Below are 18853 nucleotides of genomic sequence, written 5' to 3' on the forward strand. Positions count from 1 at the left end.
TGTGATCACTGCTACCAATCCAAGACATGTAAAATGTTCCACTACCACTGCATTAGCTGATATCCTCTCACTCAATACAGAATAGGAATGGAACACTGCAACCTTTTTGGTCTGTGTTGCAGGGCATCTCCAGTGAACACATTTATTGATGTATAGAATTGCTATTTTGTTTGGTTCCTGTTTAAGGGCACAAAAAATAGAAACGCAGGTAACCCATTAAACCTCTTGGGTTTCCCTATATTTAATATCATGGTTGATCCTCTACCTCACCACCACCATACTGGCATCCCTATACCACTCGATAAAATTTGCAATTGTTTTGTCAGTACTCCAAATCTAAATTGACAGGAGTGGGAAGTTGTAAACATCTCAACCACCTGGATTAAATTCCGAATTTGCTCGATTGTGATATTTGGTCCAGGAACAACAAACCTCTATCCCTGCCAGGACTTCCAAAGAGGCGGACTCATTCTTGAGGTGAGCATCTACCTAAAACTGATGATGAGAAGAAATTTAATAGATTAGTCGGATATATTTCCCATAATTTAGAATGAGAGCTGACGTCACTGAAACAAACTTTGACAGGGGGGATAATGTGAAGATATTTCCCTGGCTGGAGAGTCTATTTCTGGTTGTCACAATCTCTGAATAAAGGAATTTAGGGCTGAGATAAGTTTATTCAAAGAGTTGAATCTTTGGCATTTTATCCCAGCGAACTCTAGATGCTCAGCCATTTAGGATATTCAAGATAGAGATAGCTTTTCAGCTAGGAAAGGGGATTAGAGAATTTAAGGACGTGGTGGATGGTGGCTCGAGGTGGAAAATCGACAAGATCTTATGTTCAGCAAGGTTGTTAATTTTTTTAAAAATTAGAGTACCCAATTCATTTTTTCCAATTAAGGGGCAATTTAGCATAGCCAATCCACCTACCTTGCACATCTTTGGTTTGTGGGGGCGAAACCCGCGCAAACACAGGGAGAATATGCAAACTCCACATGGACTGTGATCCAGGGCCGGGATTGAACCTGGGACCCTGGCACCGTGAGGCAGCGGTGCTAACCACTGCACCACTGTGCTGCCCTACCAAGGTTGTTATAATTTTATAAGACTTCTTTACTCTCCACATATTTCATCTGACCTGCTTTTGTCCACTGATTTAACCTGCTTATATCCCCTCACAACCTTTTTGTACCCTCATCGCAGCTTACTTTCCCACCTAACCTTGTATTGTCAGCACAATTGGATACTTGGCCCCCTCATTGTTATTGATATAGATTGTAAAGAGCTGAAGCTGAAGCATTGATCATTCTGAAACAGTACAACCAGCCAAATGACCTATGCTCGAGATATTACGTTAATGTATGAATGTGATGAGACTGACCAGTGGTGCATGAAAACTTTGTCGAGTACACATGTTGTAGCTCATGAAATAAAAGGGACAGTAGAAATGCAAAAACAAAATTCGCTGAATAATAGGAAGCAGAGTGACATTCCTATTTTTTTTGTTGGGGGGGTGGTATTGGTACCCTTGCTTTTCCTGATATGATCTAAGTCTTGGTGTACAGGGAACAATATCAAAGTTTAGGATGATACAAAACATGGAAGTATTGTAAACTGTGAAGAGGACAGTGTGGAACTTCAAAAGGAAATAGACAAGTTGGTGGAATGGGCAGATGCATGGCACATGAGTTTCAAGGCAGAGAAGTGCGAGGTGATGCATTTTGGTAGGAAAGGCATGGGAGAGGCAAAATAAAATAAGGGCCAAAATTCTAAACTGGGTGCAGGAGCAGAGGTACCTGGATGTATATGCACATAGATCAATGAAGGTAGCAGAACAGGGGGGAGAGGGCAGTTAATAAAGCATACGTTATCCTGAGCTTTATTAATACTGGCATAGAGTTAGAAAAGCAAGGAGGTTATGCTAAACTTGTACAAGACACTAGTTAGTCTTCAGCTGGAATATTGTGTATAGTTCTGGGCACCACTGAGTGTAGAAAAGGTTTACAAGAATGGTTCCAGGGATGAGAAACTTCAGTTCTGAGGATAGATTGGAGAGGTTGGGACTGTTCTCCTTGGAGAGAAGAAGGCCAAGAGGAGATTTGATAGAGATGTTCAAAATCATGAGGGGGCTGGACAGAGTAGATAGGGAGAAACTGTTCCCGCTTGTATAAAAGGATCAAGAACAGGAAGGCATAGATTTTAAAGTGATTTACAATAGAAGCAAATGTGATGTGAAAAAAATGTTTTCACACAACAAGTGGACTGGTCTGGAATGCATCGCCTGAAGTATGGTGAAGGCAGGTTCAAGGCATTCAAGAGGGTATTAGATTATTGTTTGTAATTAAGTAATGTGCAGGGTTATGGGGAAAAGGCAGGGGAATGGCACTAGGTCATGATGCTCGTTTGGAGAGCTGGTGAAGACACAGTGGGCCAAATAGCAACCTCCTGAACCATAACAATTCTGTATAAACCTACTTTGCACTGTGCAAAAGTCTTGTCATGGCTATCACAATATTACAGTCTCAAATGTGTATTGCACAGGTTGCACTCTTCGGTATACGATCCAAATAGAAAGCAGTGAGTGATGTCCTGTAACATTAGGTGGGGAAATATACAAAGAACAAATGTCCACAATCGTTGCACCTGCATGTGGTGAAGCTGGGGTTTTGTTGAAACGAGATAGTCACTAGTAAGACATATACTGTCCACTGTGTCCCCAAAAAAGGAGTTCCTTGTACGTTTTGACCTTTCATGGTCAGTGACCGTCAGAAGCTGTATGACCCTGTTAGCACTGCTGCCTCATGGCGCTGAGGACCCAGGTTCGATCCCAGCCCCGGGCCACTCTTGTGTAGAGTTTGCACATTCTCCCTGTGTCTGCATGGGTCTTGCCCTCACAACCCAAAATGATATGCAGGAAATGCGGATTGGCCAGGCTAAATTGACCTTTAATTGGGGGGGGGGGGAAAAGAATTGGGTACTCTAAATTGAGTTTTGTGAAAGTTGCATGACCCTGGCAGCAGATAGTAGGATTGAAACAAGTACATGACAGTTCCCAGTTGTGTGACAGGCAGAAATCTGTTATTGGACTGTTGGCAGCATCATGTTAGTCGTAGCTACTACATAATAGCAGTGTGAAATGGCTTGCTTAACCTGTTGTTCAAATGTTTGAGATACTTGCCTTTCCAGGATAATTTGGGGTAGACTGCACTCTTCTGTTCTGAACGTTGTGGTCACGCATGTGGCATTTTCCACTGGCTGGATGCTGCCGTCAGTCCAAAGAGATATTCTGCCGACCTCACATTGGAATTTATACATAACGCTGCTCAATTTCAGTGCCGCTGTGAAAATCAGCCGAGCTCGTAATGTGGCTCATTTAACCTTGCCAGAAGTGACATACATTCATATGCAGCAAGCAACCTGTCCTCTGCAAATAAAATATATATGTTCAAGCCTTGCACGTTTTTGAATGGAAGCCTATAGTTCCCTGTTGCTTTCTCCATGGCAATGCACTAGACTTGCCAACCAATCAGCGTTCTCTTCTCATGAAATATTAATTGTTGCGGTGATTTGAAATTCTTGTGATTGTTATGATGAGTACAAGACAAAAAGCTTTGGCAACATGTGTCTTTTCAGCAATATCCCAAAACTGATATCTGATTGTGTTTTATTTATGTAACTTGGCTGCAATGCTTAACTATCTCACAAAAGTAATCCATTTCTTGTTGAGCACTTCACAATGGCCTGAGGATGTGATGAGGTACAATTCCAATTATTGTATTTTACGCTTGACTGAGCTCGGTGTAATTTTCTATTCTTTCAGTCTGAACTAAACCGACTTACAGAAATAGAAAACACACTGGCAATTTTCTGCATGGCTACATATGGAGAAGGTGATCCCACTGACAACGCACAGGACTTCTATGACTGGATGCAAGAGACTGATCTAGATCTGACAGGTGTGAAATATGCAGTAAGTATTAAAGAAAATAAACAGGATTTCTGAGTTTATATTGTCAGGTGGATGTACCTTTTAAGAAATGGGAGTTCATCAAATATATGCATGATGTCAGTGTGTGGGTGGAGCTGGGCTCTGCTCTGCTATTTACTTTTGTTTTGTGCTGAAAGCTGGTTTTGGCTCTTTTTAGTTTTGCTTTGAATTGGAGTGCTGCATGTGAACCAAGCAGATGTGTGTTTTGATCGTTCTCTCTACAAGCTCAAGAATGTCTTCAGCTCAATGATGATTTCAAAGTAATATCTGTTTCTGTAGCGAATCTACTCCTGTTGTCTTTGTTTAAAAAGGGTTTAACTTATTGATGTTGTTAGGGAAGTTACTAAGGGTTACCTATAGAGTACTGTATCTTTTTTGGGGGTTATCAGGGCTGGTAGTTGATAAACTGTTTACTGTGTGTTTATAAAACGTTAACTGGATTCATAGAATAAACATTGTTTTTGTTTTAAAATACTTTTAGTTCTCTGTTGCATCACACCTGTAAAGTGGGCCCTTGTGCTCCCATAACCAAAATCTATTAAAAGTTGTGGGTCAGGTGAACTCCATGATATACTTTGGGGTTCTCTAAACCCTGGCCCATAACAAATTGGGGGCTCGTGGGATAAAAGTCTATCTTTCGTGATTGGGTTGGCTTCGTGAACTTAAAGACAGTGAGGGGTGAGCATATTTGTGTTTGCTTTTCAGGTGTGGTATTGTAGTTTAAGTAGGGAGTGTGTTGTGGACAATGGCTCTTTCAGAGGCTCGGAGCTTTTTGGGGGTGGAGAAGGTCACACGCAGTACTTTACGACCAGAGACTAAAAAAAGGCTTTTAGATTTGGCAAAAACATTGCAGTTAGCGTTACCTGACAGCACACGAAACAAAGAGGTACTTTTACGTCGCTAGCTGAGCATTTAAAATTGCCTGATATACAGTCTGACTCATTAGAAATGGCAAAAATTCAGTTACAGATTAAACAACTGGAACATGAAAAAGAATTAAAGCAGCTTAAATACGAAATGAGGGGAAAAGAAAGAATAGCAGAACAACAAGAAAAAGAGAGAGGAAAGGGAATTTGAGAGAGAGAGAAAAGAGAATTTGAGAGAGAGGAAAGGGAAAAAGAGAGAGAGGAAAGGGAAAAAGAGAGAGAGGAAAGGGAAAAAGAGAGAGAGGAAAGGGAAAAAGAGAGAGAGGAAAGGGGAAAGAGAGTGAGGAAAGGGGAAAAGAGAATTTGAGAGAGAGGAAAGGGAAAAAGAGAGAGAGTTTAAATTTCAGAAAATGGCCATGAAACATGACAGTCAGTTAAAATTGGCAGAGGTCAAGGGAAACGTACAGTGATAAGGATAAAGAGAAAGAGCGCATAGTTGAAGGCTTGTTGGGGATCTATTTAAATATGGCCAAGGTTTGATGAGAAGGAGGTAGAAAGAAGCCTTTTTCATTTCTTTTGAGAAGGTGGCTAAACAAATGAAATGGCCACAGGGTATTACTGATTCAAACAAAGCTGGTAGGTAGGGCTAATGAACTGTTTGCATCACTATCAGAGGAGGTATCTGGAACGTATGAGGAGGGGAAAAAATCCATCTTAGGTGCATATGAACTAGTGCAAAGGTTTAGAAATTTAAGGAACGAACCTAGTCAAACATATATGGAGTTTGAAAGGATCAAATAGAGTAATTTTGATAGGTGGATAAGGGCTTTGAAAATAGACCAAACGTATGAAGCTGTGAGGCAGGAGTGCTAACCACTGCCACCATGCCGCCCTTCCCTGGGAAACCCTAGAGTGCCATTCCGTCTAGTCCCGTTGTGGAGACCAGTACTGAACGGTGCTTGCCCAAGATCTCCAAGGCGAGGGGTTTAGATCCCATTGCCTTGGGTAGATCATAGGAATGCATATTAGAATAAGACTAGCTGTCTCACTCTAATATGCAGATTTGCCAAAAAATGATCCACCTACAATAGGTGTGATTCACATCACGACGTCTAGCGAGATCTTGTTAGATCTCGCGAGTCGTTGGGGTAGCATGGTGGTGCAGTGGTTAGCACTGCTGCCTCACAGCGTGGAGGACCAGGGTTCGATCCCAGCCCTGGGTCACTGTCCATGTGGAGTTTGCACATTCTCCCCACGTCTGCGTGGGTCTCACCCCCACAGGCCAAAAAGATGTGTAGGGTAGGTGACATTACCCTTTAATTGGAAAAAGAATTGGGTACTCCAAATTTATATTAAAAACAAGATCTCGCAACGCGTGGTGAGCCGGGTAGATCCCAGAAGAGGGATCACCCAGCATCTTGTGGTCACTTTGTGCTGCACTGCCTTTCGGGCGTAACACGGTCCTGCAGGTCACGTCCCTAATCTTTCAAATGTTCATTGCGAGTATAGAAAATAACTTGAAAAATAATGCATTATAAACCAACTTAATGTACATAGTAATGATTTGGTTTCCTGGGGTTTCTATAGTTCTAAAAAATAGACTTCATAAAAGCAGCTTGGAACACGATGGGATTTTCGGCCATGACATGTGGTGGGTGTTGCATGTTCAGGGTTGGGGACGAGGAACAGAGTCTGTTGTAAAGATTCATTGCTTTGAATAACTATCATCAAGAATTGCTGATTACCAGTTGCCAGAGTAATGGAAGGTGAACCAGGTGGACTTTGGTCTTTCTACTTGTAGTAATTCCTTTGTTCCAATCGTACTTTCCAAGACCAGGACTGGTCCCAGTAGAGTCTCAGGCGCCAGTATTTATGGAGAGGCGAGGCAGGTGCAGAGGAATGCGGACAAAATCCAGATACATAAGAGCATACATAACAAACAGGTGAATTAGGAGCAGGAATAGGCTGCTCGGCCCGTTGATCCTGCTCAGCCATTCGATAAGATCATGGTTGCTCTGTCTGCAACCTCCCACTGTCCCTGATACCCTTTCACCATCTTGTTTATCAAGAATCCATCTACCAGGAGATCGAAGAGGGGACGTGGGCAGATGCCCTAGGGAGGGTGAACTCTTCCTCTTCATGCGCGAGGCTCAGCCTCATACAGTTTAAGGTGCTGCACAGGGCACACATGACCGGGACAAGGATGAGCAGGTTCTTTGGGGGTGAGGACAGGTGTGTTAGGTGCTCAGGGAGCCCAGCAAACCACACCCATATGTTCTGGGCATGCGCAGCGCTGGAGGAATTTTGGAAGGGCGTAGCGAGGACGGTGTTGAGGGTGGTAGGATCCAGGGTCAAACCGGGCTGGGGGCTCGCAATATTTGGGGTGGCAGAGGAGCCGGGAGTGCAGGAGGCGAAAGAGGCCGGAATTCTGGCCTTTGCGTCCCTGGTAGCCTGGCGAAGGATTCTCCTTCAGTGGAAAGATACGAGGCCCCCAAGCGTGGAATCCCGGATCAGCGATATGGCAGGGTTCATTAAATTGGAGAGGGTGAAATTCGCTTTGAGAGGGTCGGTACAAGGGTTCTTTAGGCGGTGGCAACCGTTCTTAGACTTTCTGGCAGAACAATAGACATTGGTCAATGGCAGCAGCAGCTCGGTGGGTGGGGGTTTACTTTATTTTTGTTTATGTTATTTACACTGGAAGGGTCTGAGGGGGTGTATACACCTGTTGTCTTAAGTCGGGGTGTTAATGTTAATTTATTATTTAGGTACGGGGGGAGGGGTTTGGGGGGTTGCTTTTTTAGATTGTGTTTTGTACTTAACCCTGTTGGGTTCTTTTTTCTTTCTCATTTTGTTATTGATATTTTATGAAAACCTTTAATAAAAATTATTTTTTTTAAAAAGAATCCATCTACCTCTGCCTTGAAAACATCCAAAGGCTCTGCTTCAACTTCCTTTCAAGGAAGAGCGTTTCAAAGATGCTATCCTTTGAGAATAAAATTCTCCTCATCTGTCTTGAATGGGAGACCCCTTATTTTTGAACAGTGACCCCCTCGTTCTAGAGTCTCTCACAAGAGGAAACCTCCTCTCCACATCTACCATGTCAACGAAAGAGAAAATGCTGGAAAATCTCAGCAGGTCTGGCAGCATCTGTAGGGAGAGAAAAGAGCTAACGTTTCGAGTCCGATGACTCTTTGCCAAAGCTAACAGATAGAGAAAGTGGGGAATATTTACACTAGAGTGAGAATGAAAGGTGAGTCATAGCCACAGAAACCCAGGGAAACCGGGAGCTAATGGCCACAGAAACCAAGGGGAAAGAGTGCTAATGGCATTCCCCAGAGAGAACAAAAGATGTGAAGGGTCAAACAGCAGAGAAACTAACATCAGAGGATGAACTGTAGATGTGGGGGTCGGGGAAGGGGGAAGCAAAGAGGAGAAGGAAAGATGGATAAGATTGGGGGGGAGGGGTAATTAAATATATATTAAGAAAGAAAGAAATGGTAAAAGATAGTTAAAATGAAATGAAAACAAATGGCTCGAGGTTGGGTAGAGCTGATCATCTGAAGTTGTTGAATTTGATGTTCAGGGCGGAAGGCTGTAGCGTGCCTAACCAGAAGATGAGATGTTGTTTCTCCAGTTTGCGTTGAGCTTCTCTGGAACATTGCAGCAGGCCAAGAACAGACATGTGGGCATGGGAGCAGGGTCTTTTGTTAAAATGGCAAGCAATAGGAAGGTCAGGGACCTGAATGCGCACAGACCGAAGATGCTCAGCAAACGATCACCCAGTCTGCGTTTGGTCTCTCCGATATAGAGGAGACCACATTGGGAGCAGCGAATGCAGTGGACCAAATTGGAAGAGATGCAAGTAAAACGCTGCTTAACCTGGAATGAGTGTTTTGGGCCTGGGATGTTAAGCATGGAAGATGTAAAGGGGCAGGTGTTACACCTTCTGCGATTGCATGGGAAGGTGCCATGAGTGATGGGCGAGGTACTGGGTATGGTGGAGGAGTGGACTAGATTGTCTCGGAGGGAACAGTCTCTGAGGAATGCTGACAGAGGGAGTGAAGGGAAGATGTGTTTGGTGGTGGCATCACGCTGGAGTTGGCAAAAATGGCGGAGGATTATGCTTTGCATATGGAGGCTGGTGGGATGAAATGTGAGAATGAGGGGGACTCTATCCTTGTTCTGGGAGGGAGTGGAGGGGGCGAGGGTAGTGGCGCGGGAGATGGACAGCACACTGTTGAGGGCCCTGTCCACAACTGTAGGTGGGAAATCACGGTTGAGGAAGAAGGAACACATTTTCGAAGCACCATTTTGGAAAATGGCATCATCGGAACAAATGCGACGGAGGCGAAGGAGTTGAGAGAAAGGAATGGAGTCCTTACGTGGTGTAGGATGCGAAGAGCTGTAGTCCAGATAGCTGTGGGAGTCAGTGGACTTGTAGTGGATGTTAGTGGATAGTCTATTGCCGGAAATGGAGACAGAAAGATCAAGGAAGGGAAGGGAAGTGTCTGAAATGGACCAGGTGAAAGTGATGGAGGGGTGGAAACCGGAAGTGAAGTTGATGAATTTTTCCAAGTCCGGGCGAGAGAATGACGCGGCACCAAAATAGTCATCAATGTATCGGTAAAGGAGTTGTGGGAGGGGGCCCGGATAGGCCTGGAACAAGGAATGTCCCACATACCCCATAAAAACGCAAGCGTACGAGGACCCATGCGGGTACCCATTGCTACACCTTTGATTTGGGGAAAGTGAGATGAGTTAAAGGAGAAGTTGTTGAGAGATAGAACAAGTTCAGCCAGGCGGAGGAGAGTGGTGGTGGATTGGTATTGTCCGGGCCTCTTTTCGAGAAAGAAGCAATCCTGGTGTGGGATGGAGGTGTAGAGGGATTGCACATCCATGGTGAATAAAATGCGGTTAGGGCCCGTGAACAGGAAGCTGTCAATATGACGCAGGGCATCAGAGGAATCCCGGATGTAGATGGGGAGGGAATGGACCAGAGGAGCGAGGATGGAGTCAAGACAAGAGGAAATAAGTTCAGTGGGGCAAGAGCATGCTGACACAATGGGCCTGCCGAGACAGTCGTTTTTGTGGATTTTGGGAAGTAGGTAAAAGTGGGCTGTCCGGGGTTGGAGACTGAGGTTGGAAGCCGTAGGGGGGGAAGGCATCCGGAGGAAATGAGATCGCTAGCGGTGTTGGAGATAATGGCTTGATGTTCAGTGGTCTGGTCATGGTCCAGGGGGCGGTAAGAGGAAATATCTGAGAGTTGGCGCTCAGCCTCGGCGAGGTAGAGGTCAGTGCGCCAGACGACAACAGCACCCCCTTTGTCGGCAGGTTTGATGGCAAAGTCGGGGCTAGACCTGACGGAGTGAAGAGCAGAAAGTTCAGAAGGAGAGCGGTTGGAATGGGTGAGGGGGGCAGAAAAATTAAGACGGCCAATGTCCCGTCGACACTTCTCAATGAGAAGATCAAGGGCAGGTAATTATCCCGGCGGGGGGACATTTACCATGTCAATACTCCTCAGGATATTTCAATCAAGTTGCTGCTTGTTCTTCTAAACTCCAGAGGATGCAAGCCTAGCCTGTTGGTCTTTCCTCCTACAACAATCTGTCCATTCCTGGTATTGGTCGCGTGAACCTTCTCTAAACTCCTCGTGCATTTGCATCCGTCGTTCAATAAAGAGACCAATGCTCTACCCAGCACTCTAGATGTGGTCTCACCAGTGTCCTGCTCAATTGAAGCATAACTTCCCTACTTTTATATACTGTCATGTGAGAGTACCTTTAAGAAATGGGTGTGTATATAAATATCTATAGTGAGAGTACCTTTAAGAAATGGGTGTTTGCTACTGCAGTGATGGCAGAGAGTGGGTGGAGCTGGGCCATCTGTCAGCTTTTTACTTTCATTTTAGCCTGTTTGCTGCAGGGTGTGTTTTAGTTTCATTTTCAGTGTTGGAGTTGAAGCCAGACAGAGCAGGTGTACTATTGATCTCTCTGCCATGAAAAGACTATCTCTTGATCATTTGGTGAATTCAGAATTATAAATGTTCTCGGTAGTGAATGTAAACCTAATGTGCTTCTGTTAAAAGGGGTTTCTTAAGTCTTCAGCATGTTAAAAGGACAGCTAATGGATTACTTAGTGTTGTACTCTCTGGGGCTTGCATTTGAATTGATGGTTGCTAAGATGTTCACTGTATGTTTTAAAAAGGTGAACTTGAGTTCATAGAATAAACGAGTTCATAGAATAAACAATGTTTTGCTTTAAAAATACTTTTCCATTTCTGCTGTACCACACCTGTAGAGTGGGCCGTGTGCTCCCCATACCACAATCTATTAAAAGTTGTGGGTCAGGTTGTTGAATCCCAAATTTCTTTATCCGTCAGTCTGGCCTCAATAAAAGTCGAGATGGATTTGCAGGTATAACATTAGTTATTTTATTCAGCTTGCAAGCTACCTAGTCCACAGTGATACAGATAACATGTTGCTCTCTGCAGCCCCGGGAACTAAGTGAATGTCCTAGACAAATAGATCAGTACTGATACATTCAAATGGCATCAAGTTTCACATACTCGACACCCATAGGTCATCCTATGTCCCTCCTGACTTGTTTGATCTATTCTGATTGGCTCACTTCCAATCCCTTTCTCTGGCCCCTATCAATTCAGCATCACTCTCATAGACACACCTCTTCCTGCTTTTTTCCATGCGGTCTAAAATCCTTTGTCTCTACTTGCCAGAATCAAAGTGGCTTATTTCTACATTACATTAACTAATATCTCTAAAGTAACTATTTTATATCACATTCGTCATTCCCTCCTTTTATCATTCCATGATAACCGAACTATCCAATCCATAGCTACGGTTCCTCATCTAAAAAGATCCGTCGCTGCATTTCCAATTCCTGTCTTAGCCCCCCTTCATCTGCTTCACCCTCATGGATTTTAACAGATACATTTTTGGGGGCGGTGATCTGATCCTGTGCACCCCGCATTCTACCCATCACACATTTAAGGATGGCCAGGCCCACAAAGATGCAGCCGATAGCTAGCACTAGATACATGGCCATATTTATCAACCAGTCCTTCCAACCTCCAAATCCCCAGTTACCCCAAGAGCCAGGATCCTGCATCCCGTCCAAGTGATCCCGTATACGATCCATAAATTTAGTGATGTTAGCGGTCAAGTCTTGAACTCCCATGATACACTTGCCCTGCACTATGGCACATACCCCACCCTCACGGGCCAGAAGATAGTCAAGAGCATACCGGTTCTGCATTGCAAACAACCGTAGCTGAGACAACTCCTTGGTTATTGCCCCGAGGGCTCCCAAGGTTTCATTTCCCAAGATGGTAAGGCCGCAAATAAAATAATTCCGATCACTGACAGCCAAGGAACCCCCCACACCTCCCAGTGTCAATACGCTCAGAATGCCCCACCCGGCTGAGTGGCCCCGGTTGGGTGCAAGAACCTGAGGTTTTTTCCAGTTCTCGCAAAATTCAGCAGAGACTGCCCGGCGTGCTAACTGATCATGCAGGTTCCACGCCGAAGGGCAGGGGACTGTGGTAGGGACTAGAGTCCCGATAGCAATTCGGCGGGGAAATGGGGGTGACAAAACGTTGTTGCTGTACCATTAAATAAAAAGTAGTATCCTTGCTCCGTGTGCAGGCGAGCATCACAATCAGCATATCGGTTGCGTAAGGACCCCCCAGTAGCCCAGTTTATCCAACTTTGAAATGCCCATTCGGGCCGCCCAGCAATGCGGAAAGCCCTAGTCCCAACAGTGATATGAGAGACATTCGCCCAGCCACAAAGGAGCTGGAGGCCGGCGTTCAATGGAACGCAAGTGGTGTTGTAACAAACGCATTGGCCAGACGCCTGGGTGATATGGCACCTCCTGTCCGTACAGGTGGGAAACAGACATGTTATATTTGTGTCCACCTCTACCAGCAAACAGCCGTATCCTTCACTGCTGAAGCAATTCTCACACGACCGGGAATCCCTATTGGGAGTGAAGTGGCTAGGTATGTACGTCCTCCACCGTCGCAGCCTATCGTACTGTGAATGGGAATTATCCCGAGGAAGGGGAAGGCAAATAGCCGGTGGTGCTGAACCCGGATCGTAAGGAAGAGTGACCTGATCGGGCAGTGGCTCGGAATGCTGACAATGAACCACCGTTTGGGGAGTGCCCCAAAGCGGTGAAACAGAAAATAACCTAGACACCGCTGCGGGGTTTGGGTAGCAGACAACCCGTCCCTGGCCATACAAGCGGTGGTAAATCTGGTAGAAGAGATTCATACTACCCGGGTTTTCCTCAGTTTGGCCTTTAATTAACTTAAGTGTATCTCCCGGTAACCTACGTTCTAGCTGTACTTCCCTTCTCATACGCCCCATCCTCTCTCTAGTCTCTTTCACTTTCTCATAGCCTCTTCCTACGCTCTTCTGACGGCCTGATTTTACCTTTATTGCACCACTCTTAACACATCCAAAATCAAATTTACATGTATTCCAAAAACAAGGCAATGTCCATATAATGTTCCCTTCCCATTGCCGGGACCGGTGCAACTGCTTCATGACTCCTGCATTCTCCTTAACTTTGATGACCTTCCATGAGTCAATACCATGTCCTCGTATATGGGGGCAGCGAAGAACATCACCTTTGCATAGGTGATGTATCCTTGTAGATTGGTTGGGGCTACACAGATACATAATATTCCCCTTTTCCATGTCCATCGCCAATAACACGCCAAGCGAAGTGAGGCCAAATATCATACAGACGATGCGTAGCCACTCCATCATGCTCCACACCTGTAAAATAGCACTGGAGAAGGGAGGCAGGTTAGTATCCGACCTTTTACAGTAGTGGAGATGGACTCAATTTACAGTGATGTAGGTGGACCCAAGCACTTCGCCCCTCCACTTTAACTGCTGTGGGGGTGGTAAGGAGAACTTGGAAGGGCCCGTCCCATCGCGGTTCCGACCCCTTCCTAGTCCAATTTTTGACCATGACATAACTACCGGGCTGGACTGAAAGTGAGCTAGGTACTGGGGGCGATGGCTGGTGAGCCGCGCGGACCTGGCCATGGAGTTCCTTGAGCACTTGCGTGAGGGCTAGAACATAGGTGGTCATCTCTTCAGTCATCTGATGAAACTGAACCAGTCTGGGAACCTGCAAGCTCCAGGGAGTTCTAAGAGGCCTGCCACAAAGAATCTCGGCAGGAGAGAGCCGGGCCGGTCCCGCAGGTGTAACCCGCAGCTGGAAGAGGGCAACGGGGAGCAACTTAAGCCATGTCAGTCCCGTGTCTGCTCTTAATTTAGCCAATTTAGTTTTGAGGGTCTGATTGTGTCTCAACCAACCCGGCCGCCTGCGGTCTTTAAGCACAGTGTAACTGCTGACGTATGCCCAACTGGGAGCAAAGCTCCTTGTTAATTTGTCCAATAAAATGAGGCCCATTATCAGAACTTAACTGAGCTGGTATACCGTACCGGGGAATGATTTCCCTCATCAAGACTTTAACCACAGTAGCAGCTTTATTATCGATAGTCGGATACGCCTCGACCCATCTGCTGAACACATCCACAATGACCAAAACATATTTATAACATTGACACCTTTCCAACTCAATGTAATCCATTTGGAGCGTCTCAAAGGGACCACTGGGCAACGGGGTTTGCCCCATCCCACAAGGGATACCTTTTCCGGTGTTATATTGCTGACAAATCAAACACCGATTACTGATACTTTGGGCTAACCCCTGCATTTTAGGGTGCCACCAAGTGTCCAGCAACAAATCACTAGTCCCTCGAGCCCCACAATGAGTTGCAAAGTGTACACATTCAATGACCCATAAAGCCAGCATATCAGACATACAAGTCTGATGTGTAGGCGTGGTCCATAAAGAGGAAACAGAATCATATGTGCAACCTAACCGTTTCCACATTTGTTTATCACTCTCAGGAGTGTCCTCCTGTAAACCTATGACGTCTTGGATGGTTGGCATTGACTTGTCAGAAGCAGACATATTTATAGTAGATCGTTTAGTCTGACTTAACATCTTAGGCACCATCACTTGCTGAATTTGCGCGGCTGTTCGCGCTGCACAATCTGCTCGTTCATTACCAACGTCAACTGGGGTTGTACCATTCGTGTGGGCAGCGCATTTAATAACGGAAATCTGCGCGGGCATAAGGAGGGCCTGCAGTAGGTCATTAACTAAACCCCGGTTGGATATTTCTGTCCCTGCCGAGGTAAGGAATCACCTATTCTTCCAGAGTTGTCCGAAGTTATGAACTACCCCGAAAGCATATCGGGAGTCAGTGTAGATATTTACCCGGCGATCTCCCCCATGTATACATGCACGGGTGAGGGCAAAAGGTTTGGCTTGTTGAGCTGAGTAAGGGGTCTGGAAAGCTGCCGCTTCTAGAATCAGACCATCCTGATCTATGATTGCATAACCGGACAGTCTCCGGCCAGTGGGGCTTACTAATGCACTGCCATCAACACACATAATCATGTCAGGTTGTTCTAACGGAATATCACTCAGATCGTCCCTTATTGTTGTAGTTTCCTGAATCAAGGCTAAACAGTCGTGACCAGACGCGTCCTCATTGACAGGGGGACCGCTAAGAAAACAGGCTGGATTGATAGTGGTGCAGTATTTAAATGTCAGACGTGGATTGTTCAAAAGGTATATCTCATACCTATTCTGACGAGCTGCGGTAAGATGCTGAGTCTGCAGTTGCCCCAATAGTACTATTACCGAGTGGGAGCTATACACCGTAATATCCTGTTGGAGAGTGATGTTGGCAGCAGCCGGCAAACTATTGTATATCGCTGCCAAGATCTGGGTGCAAACAGGGTGGCCCAACGCCACTGGGTCGAGTTTGGAAGAGTAATATGCTCCGGGCCAGTGCTTGTCCCCATGTTGCTGGGTGAGTACCGCTGTTGAACATCCTTCCAGAACAGTACAGTATATCTGGAATGGTCGGTCGTATAGGGGCCTACCGAGGGCCGGTGCTTGTAGCAAGGCCTGCTTCAGGCAACGGAAGGCCTCGAGTGCCTCGGTGGTGAGAATAAAGTTTCCCTCTTTACTAGTGTAAGGCGTCAGCAGCTTTGTATAGACAGCGATGTTTGGTATCCACTGCCGACAATAATTCATCATACCCAGCCAATGACTAACCTCCTTGGCTATTGTAGGGGCGGGGAATTGGCATATTGGTTCAATCCTACTGGGTTCGAGACTTCTTTCTGTGGCTGTAAGTAAAACTCCTAAGAACTTAACTTTTCTCTGAGCCACCAAGACCTTTGCTTGTGAAACAACATAACCCAACGAGGATAGGTGGTTCAATAATTGGATCACATCATCCCTATTACTGGGCTCGTCAGGACTTGCCACCAATATGTCATCTACATACTGCACCAGAGTGGAACCATGCTCCAATGTCAAGGCCTGGAGTTGGGTCTGCAGACATCTGGAGAAGAGCGTAGGTGAATTGACGAACCCCTGTGGCAGTCGGGTCCAGGTATACTGCTGTCCATTGTAAGTGAAGGCAAACAAATATTGACTTTCAGTCGCAAGTGGGAGGGCAAAGAAGGCGTGCTGAAGGTCAATTGCGGCGAAGACCCGGGCTTGAGCTGGAATTTGAGGCAGTATGTGGGCAGGGTTAGGGACGAGAGCATGTAACGGCTGTGCGATGGCATTAATTGAACGTAAATCCTGTACTAATCGGTACTGGTCTGGTTTGGCTGGTTTAGGCACAGCAAGTATGGGGGTGTTACATTCTGATTGGCAAGGGACCAAAATACCCTGTTTCAACAGCTCTTGAATTAATTTATCCATTTATGGAGCAGCTTGAGATTTCAGGGGGTATTGTCGAATGGAAGGTAGCTTTACATGATCCTTAATCATCACCTTAATAGGTGTAACATTTGTCTTTCCCACTTGTGATGGGTATTCCGCCCAGACCTGTGGATTGACATATTCCAACACATCATGTCCCCTGTGATGCTCTACAGACTGATGCTCTACAGACTTATTCTCGTAAGTGACTGTCACAGGTTCAGAAATAGGATACTCACACACCTGTCCTTGGAACCCTGACAATTGCTGCGTGTGGTCGGATAATGGTAATTTAAGTGCTGATTGCACAGAAGACATGGCTGCCCCGGTGTCGATTACAAATGAGTGATGTTGATCTCCTATCTGCAGAGAGATAATAGGTTCCCTGTCCGATTGGAGAGTCCTTATGGCTAAATTAGCTAGTCAATCCTGTGTTGGGAAAGGGTTTTCCTGGGAGAAGTCAGTGTATCTCGTCTGTCCTCCCCTTGGTGGGTACCCTCTCCTTTGGGTCGGATAATCTCCTTCTACTGCCTGTCTTTTAAAGGGGCATTCCTGTTGCCAGTGATCTATACGGCCGCAATTAAAACATGCATTGCTCCCTCTATTTCTGCCCCGTCCTCTTCTTCCAGTAGACCAATGGCCCCTCAGAGGGGGCTGCGGTTGTAGAGCTGTTGATTCGTTCGGTGGGCCATAAAAAGGGGGTGAGGGTCCCTTTGGGTGGGTTTGGTATCCTCCTCTTCGCTGATCCACCCACCCAAAGTCACAATATTGGGGCTCCTGCTGGTAAACTACCATTTCTGCCGCTTGTTGGGATCGCCAATCATCCTTTTTCATTACATACTCAGTCTTAACCTTTGTAACTGAGCCTCCTTCTTGGCCTACACCCTCCTTCCAATAAATTCTGACTGCCCTTGCCATCTGGGAAGGGTCGTTCTCTGTCCAATTCATGTTATTACATTTCACAGCAGTAACCACAGAAGGTGGTAGGCAATGCATTAACATAGCACAATATTGAGGGGAATTCTGACCATTTTGATACAGCAAATCGCCTGACTGCCCCGGTAGATTTCATTAAAACGCTCCAGAAATTCCTTTGGCTCTTCAGTCTTCTTAGGTTTTAGGTCTAAGATAACAGAAAGATTTATGGGCCTTTGAAATGTGCTATTCAACGCATTCAAGATCTGTGTCCTTCTATCGTCGTCTAACGCATAGGCCTGCTGAAGTGCGGCATGACTAGCATAATTCAGGTGGTTAAGATAATTGCGGTACTCTGCTGGGGTTAAAATCTGCTGGACTAGGGCCCAAAGGTCCCTTGAATCAGCTTGATAAATTGAGATGGTAGTTCTCAAGGAATCCACGAAGGCAGCAGGAGATTTTTTTCTATCTGGGATTGTAGCCATAATAGCCATCATCTCACTGGGTGTCCATGGAAAGTAAACGTCTATCGTGGGGTTCGCTCCCGCAGTCACTGCGTCGGGGTTTCGCATCTTCCTAATCGGTAACTGTCTCCGAATGTCACCAGGGGGCACTCTAGCTATTTCCCCTGGTTGTTCCAAGACTTCAACGTCTCTCCCTGTCACTAGGGGGAGTTCTTTCTCTTCAAAAGAAGTTGTTTCAGCTTCCTTTGTTCCCGAATCTTGTGGTTTCTCCTTAGTTTGGAGAGACTTAGGTGATATGCTTAATTGTTTCTGGTGAGGATCAAGCCCCTCTCTCGCTGTCCGAGATCTTGTCCTAGAGCTAACTGGGCTTGTGGGACAGAGTTCCTTTTGCTCTTCTGGTCATGAAGTTGGTAAATCAGGACCCACACTATCACCCACACTATCATCCAAAAGGGCTTGAGTTTCTGGCATATTTGGAATCTGGGGAGCAATGACTGGGTATATATTATTGTACTCTGGTGGTTCTGGAATGAGCGCAGACCATGCTATGGGTGCAGACGGAACTTTTACTGACTTTTCCAAATTATTGAATTTTTCTTTTTCTGTCAATTCAAGGCCAGCCATTGAACTACGCAGCTCATCTCTTGTTTGACCCGCGTCTTTCCTGTCTCTACTTGCTTTTTTTTAAATGCACATTCCTTTTTCAAGATCTGTAATGTTTTTAGGTTACCCTGTTCACTAATTGGAATCCCCATTTTAAGGGCATTGTCCTGCCAGCTAGACAACA

General features: G+C 45.6%; 1 protein-coding gene across 5 annotated transcripts in view; it reads left to right on the forward strand.

Moving 5' to 3' along the window:
• LOC140386684 (NADPH--cytochrome P450 reductase-like) overlaps positions 1 to 18853 on the forward strand; it is a 122294-nt gene that overhangs the window by 64081 nt on the left and 39360 nt on the right. For all 5 annotated transcript variants that reach the window (XM_072469240.1, XM_072469239.1, XM_072469241.1 and 2 more), the window contains one exon: positions 3821 to 3970. In XM_072469240.1, the coding sequence (XP_072325341.1) occupies positions 3821 to 3970 (150 nt within the window). The remainder of the gene's footprint in view (positions 1 to 3820; positions 3971 to 18853) is intronic.

Source organism: Scyliorhinus torazame, chromosome 12, assembly GCF_047496885.1.
Source record: "Scyliorhinus torazame isolate Kashiwa2021f chromosome 12, sScyTor2.1, whole genome shotgun sequence".
In the NCBI taxonomy this organism is placed as follows: Eukaryota; Metazoa; Chordata; class Chondrichthyes; order Carcharhiniformes; family Scyliorhinidae; genus Scyliorhinus; species Scyliorhinus torazame.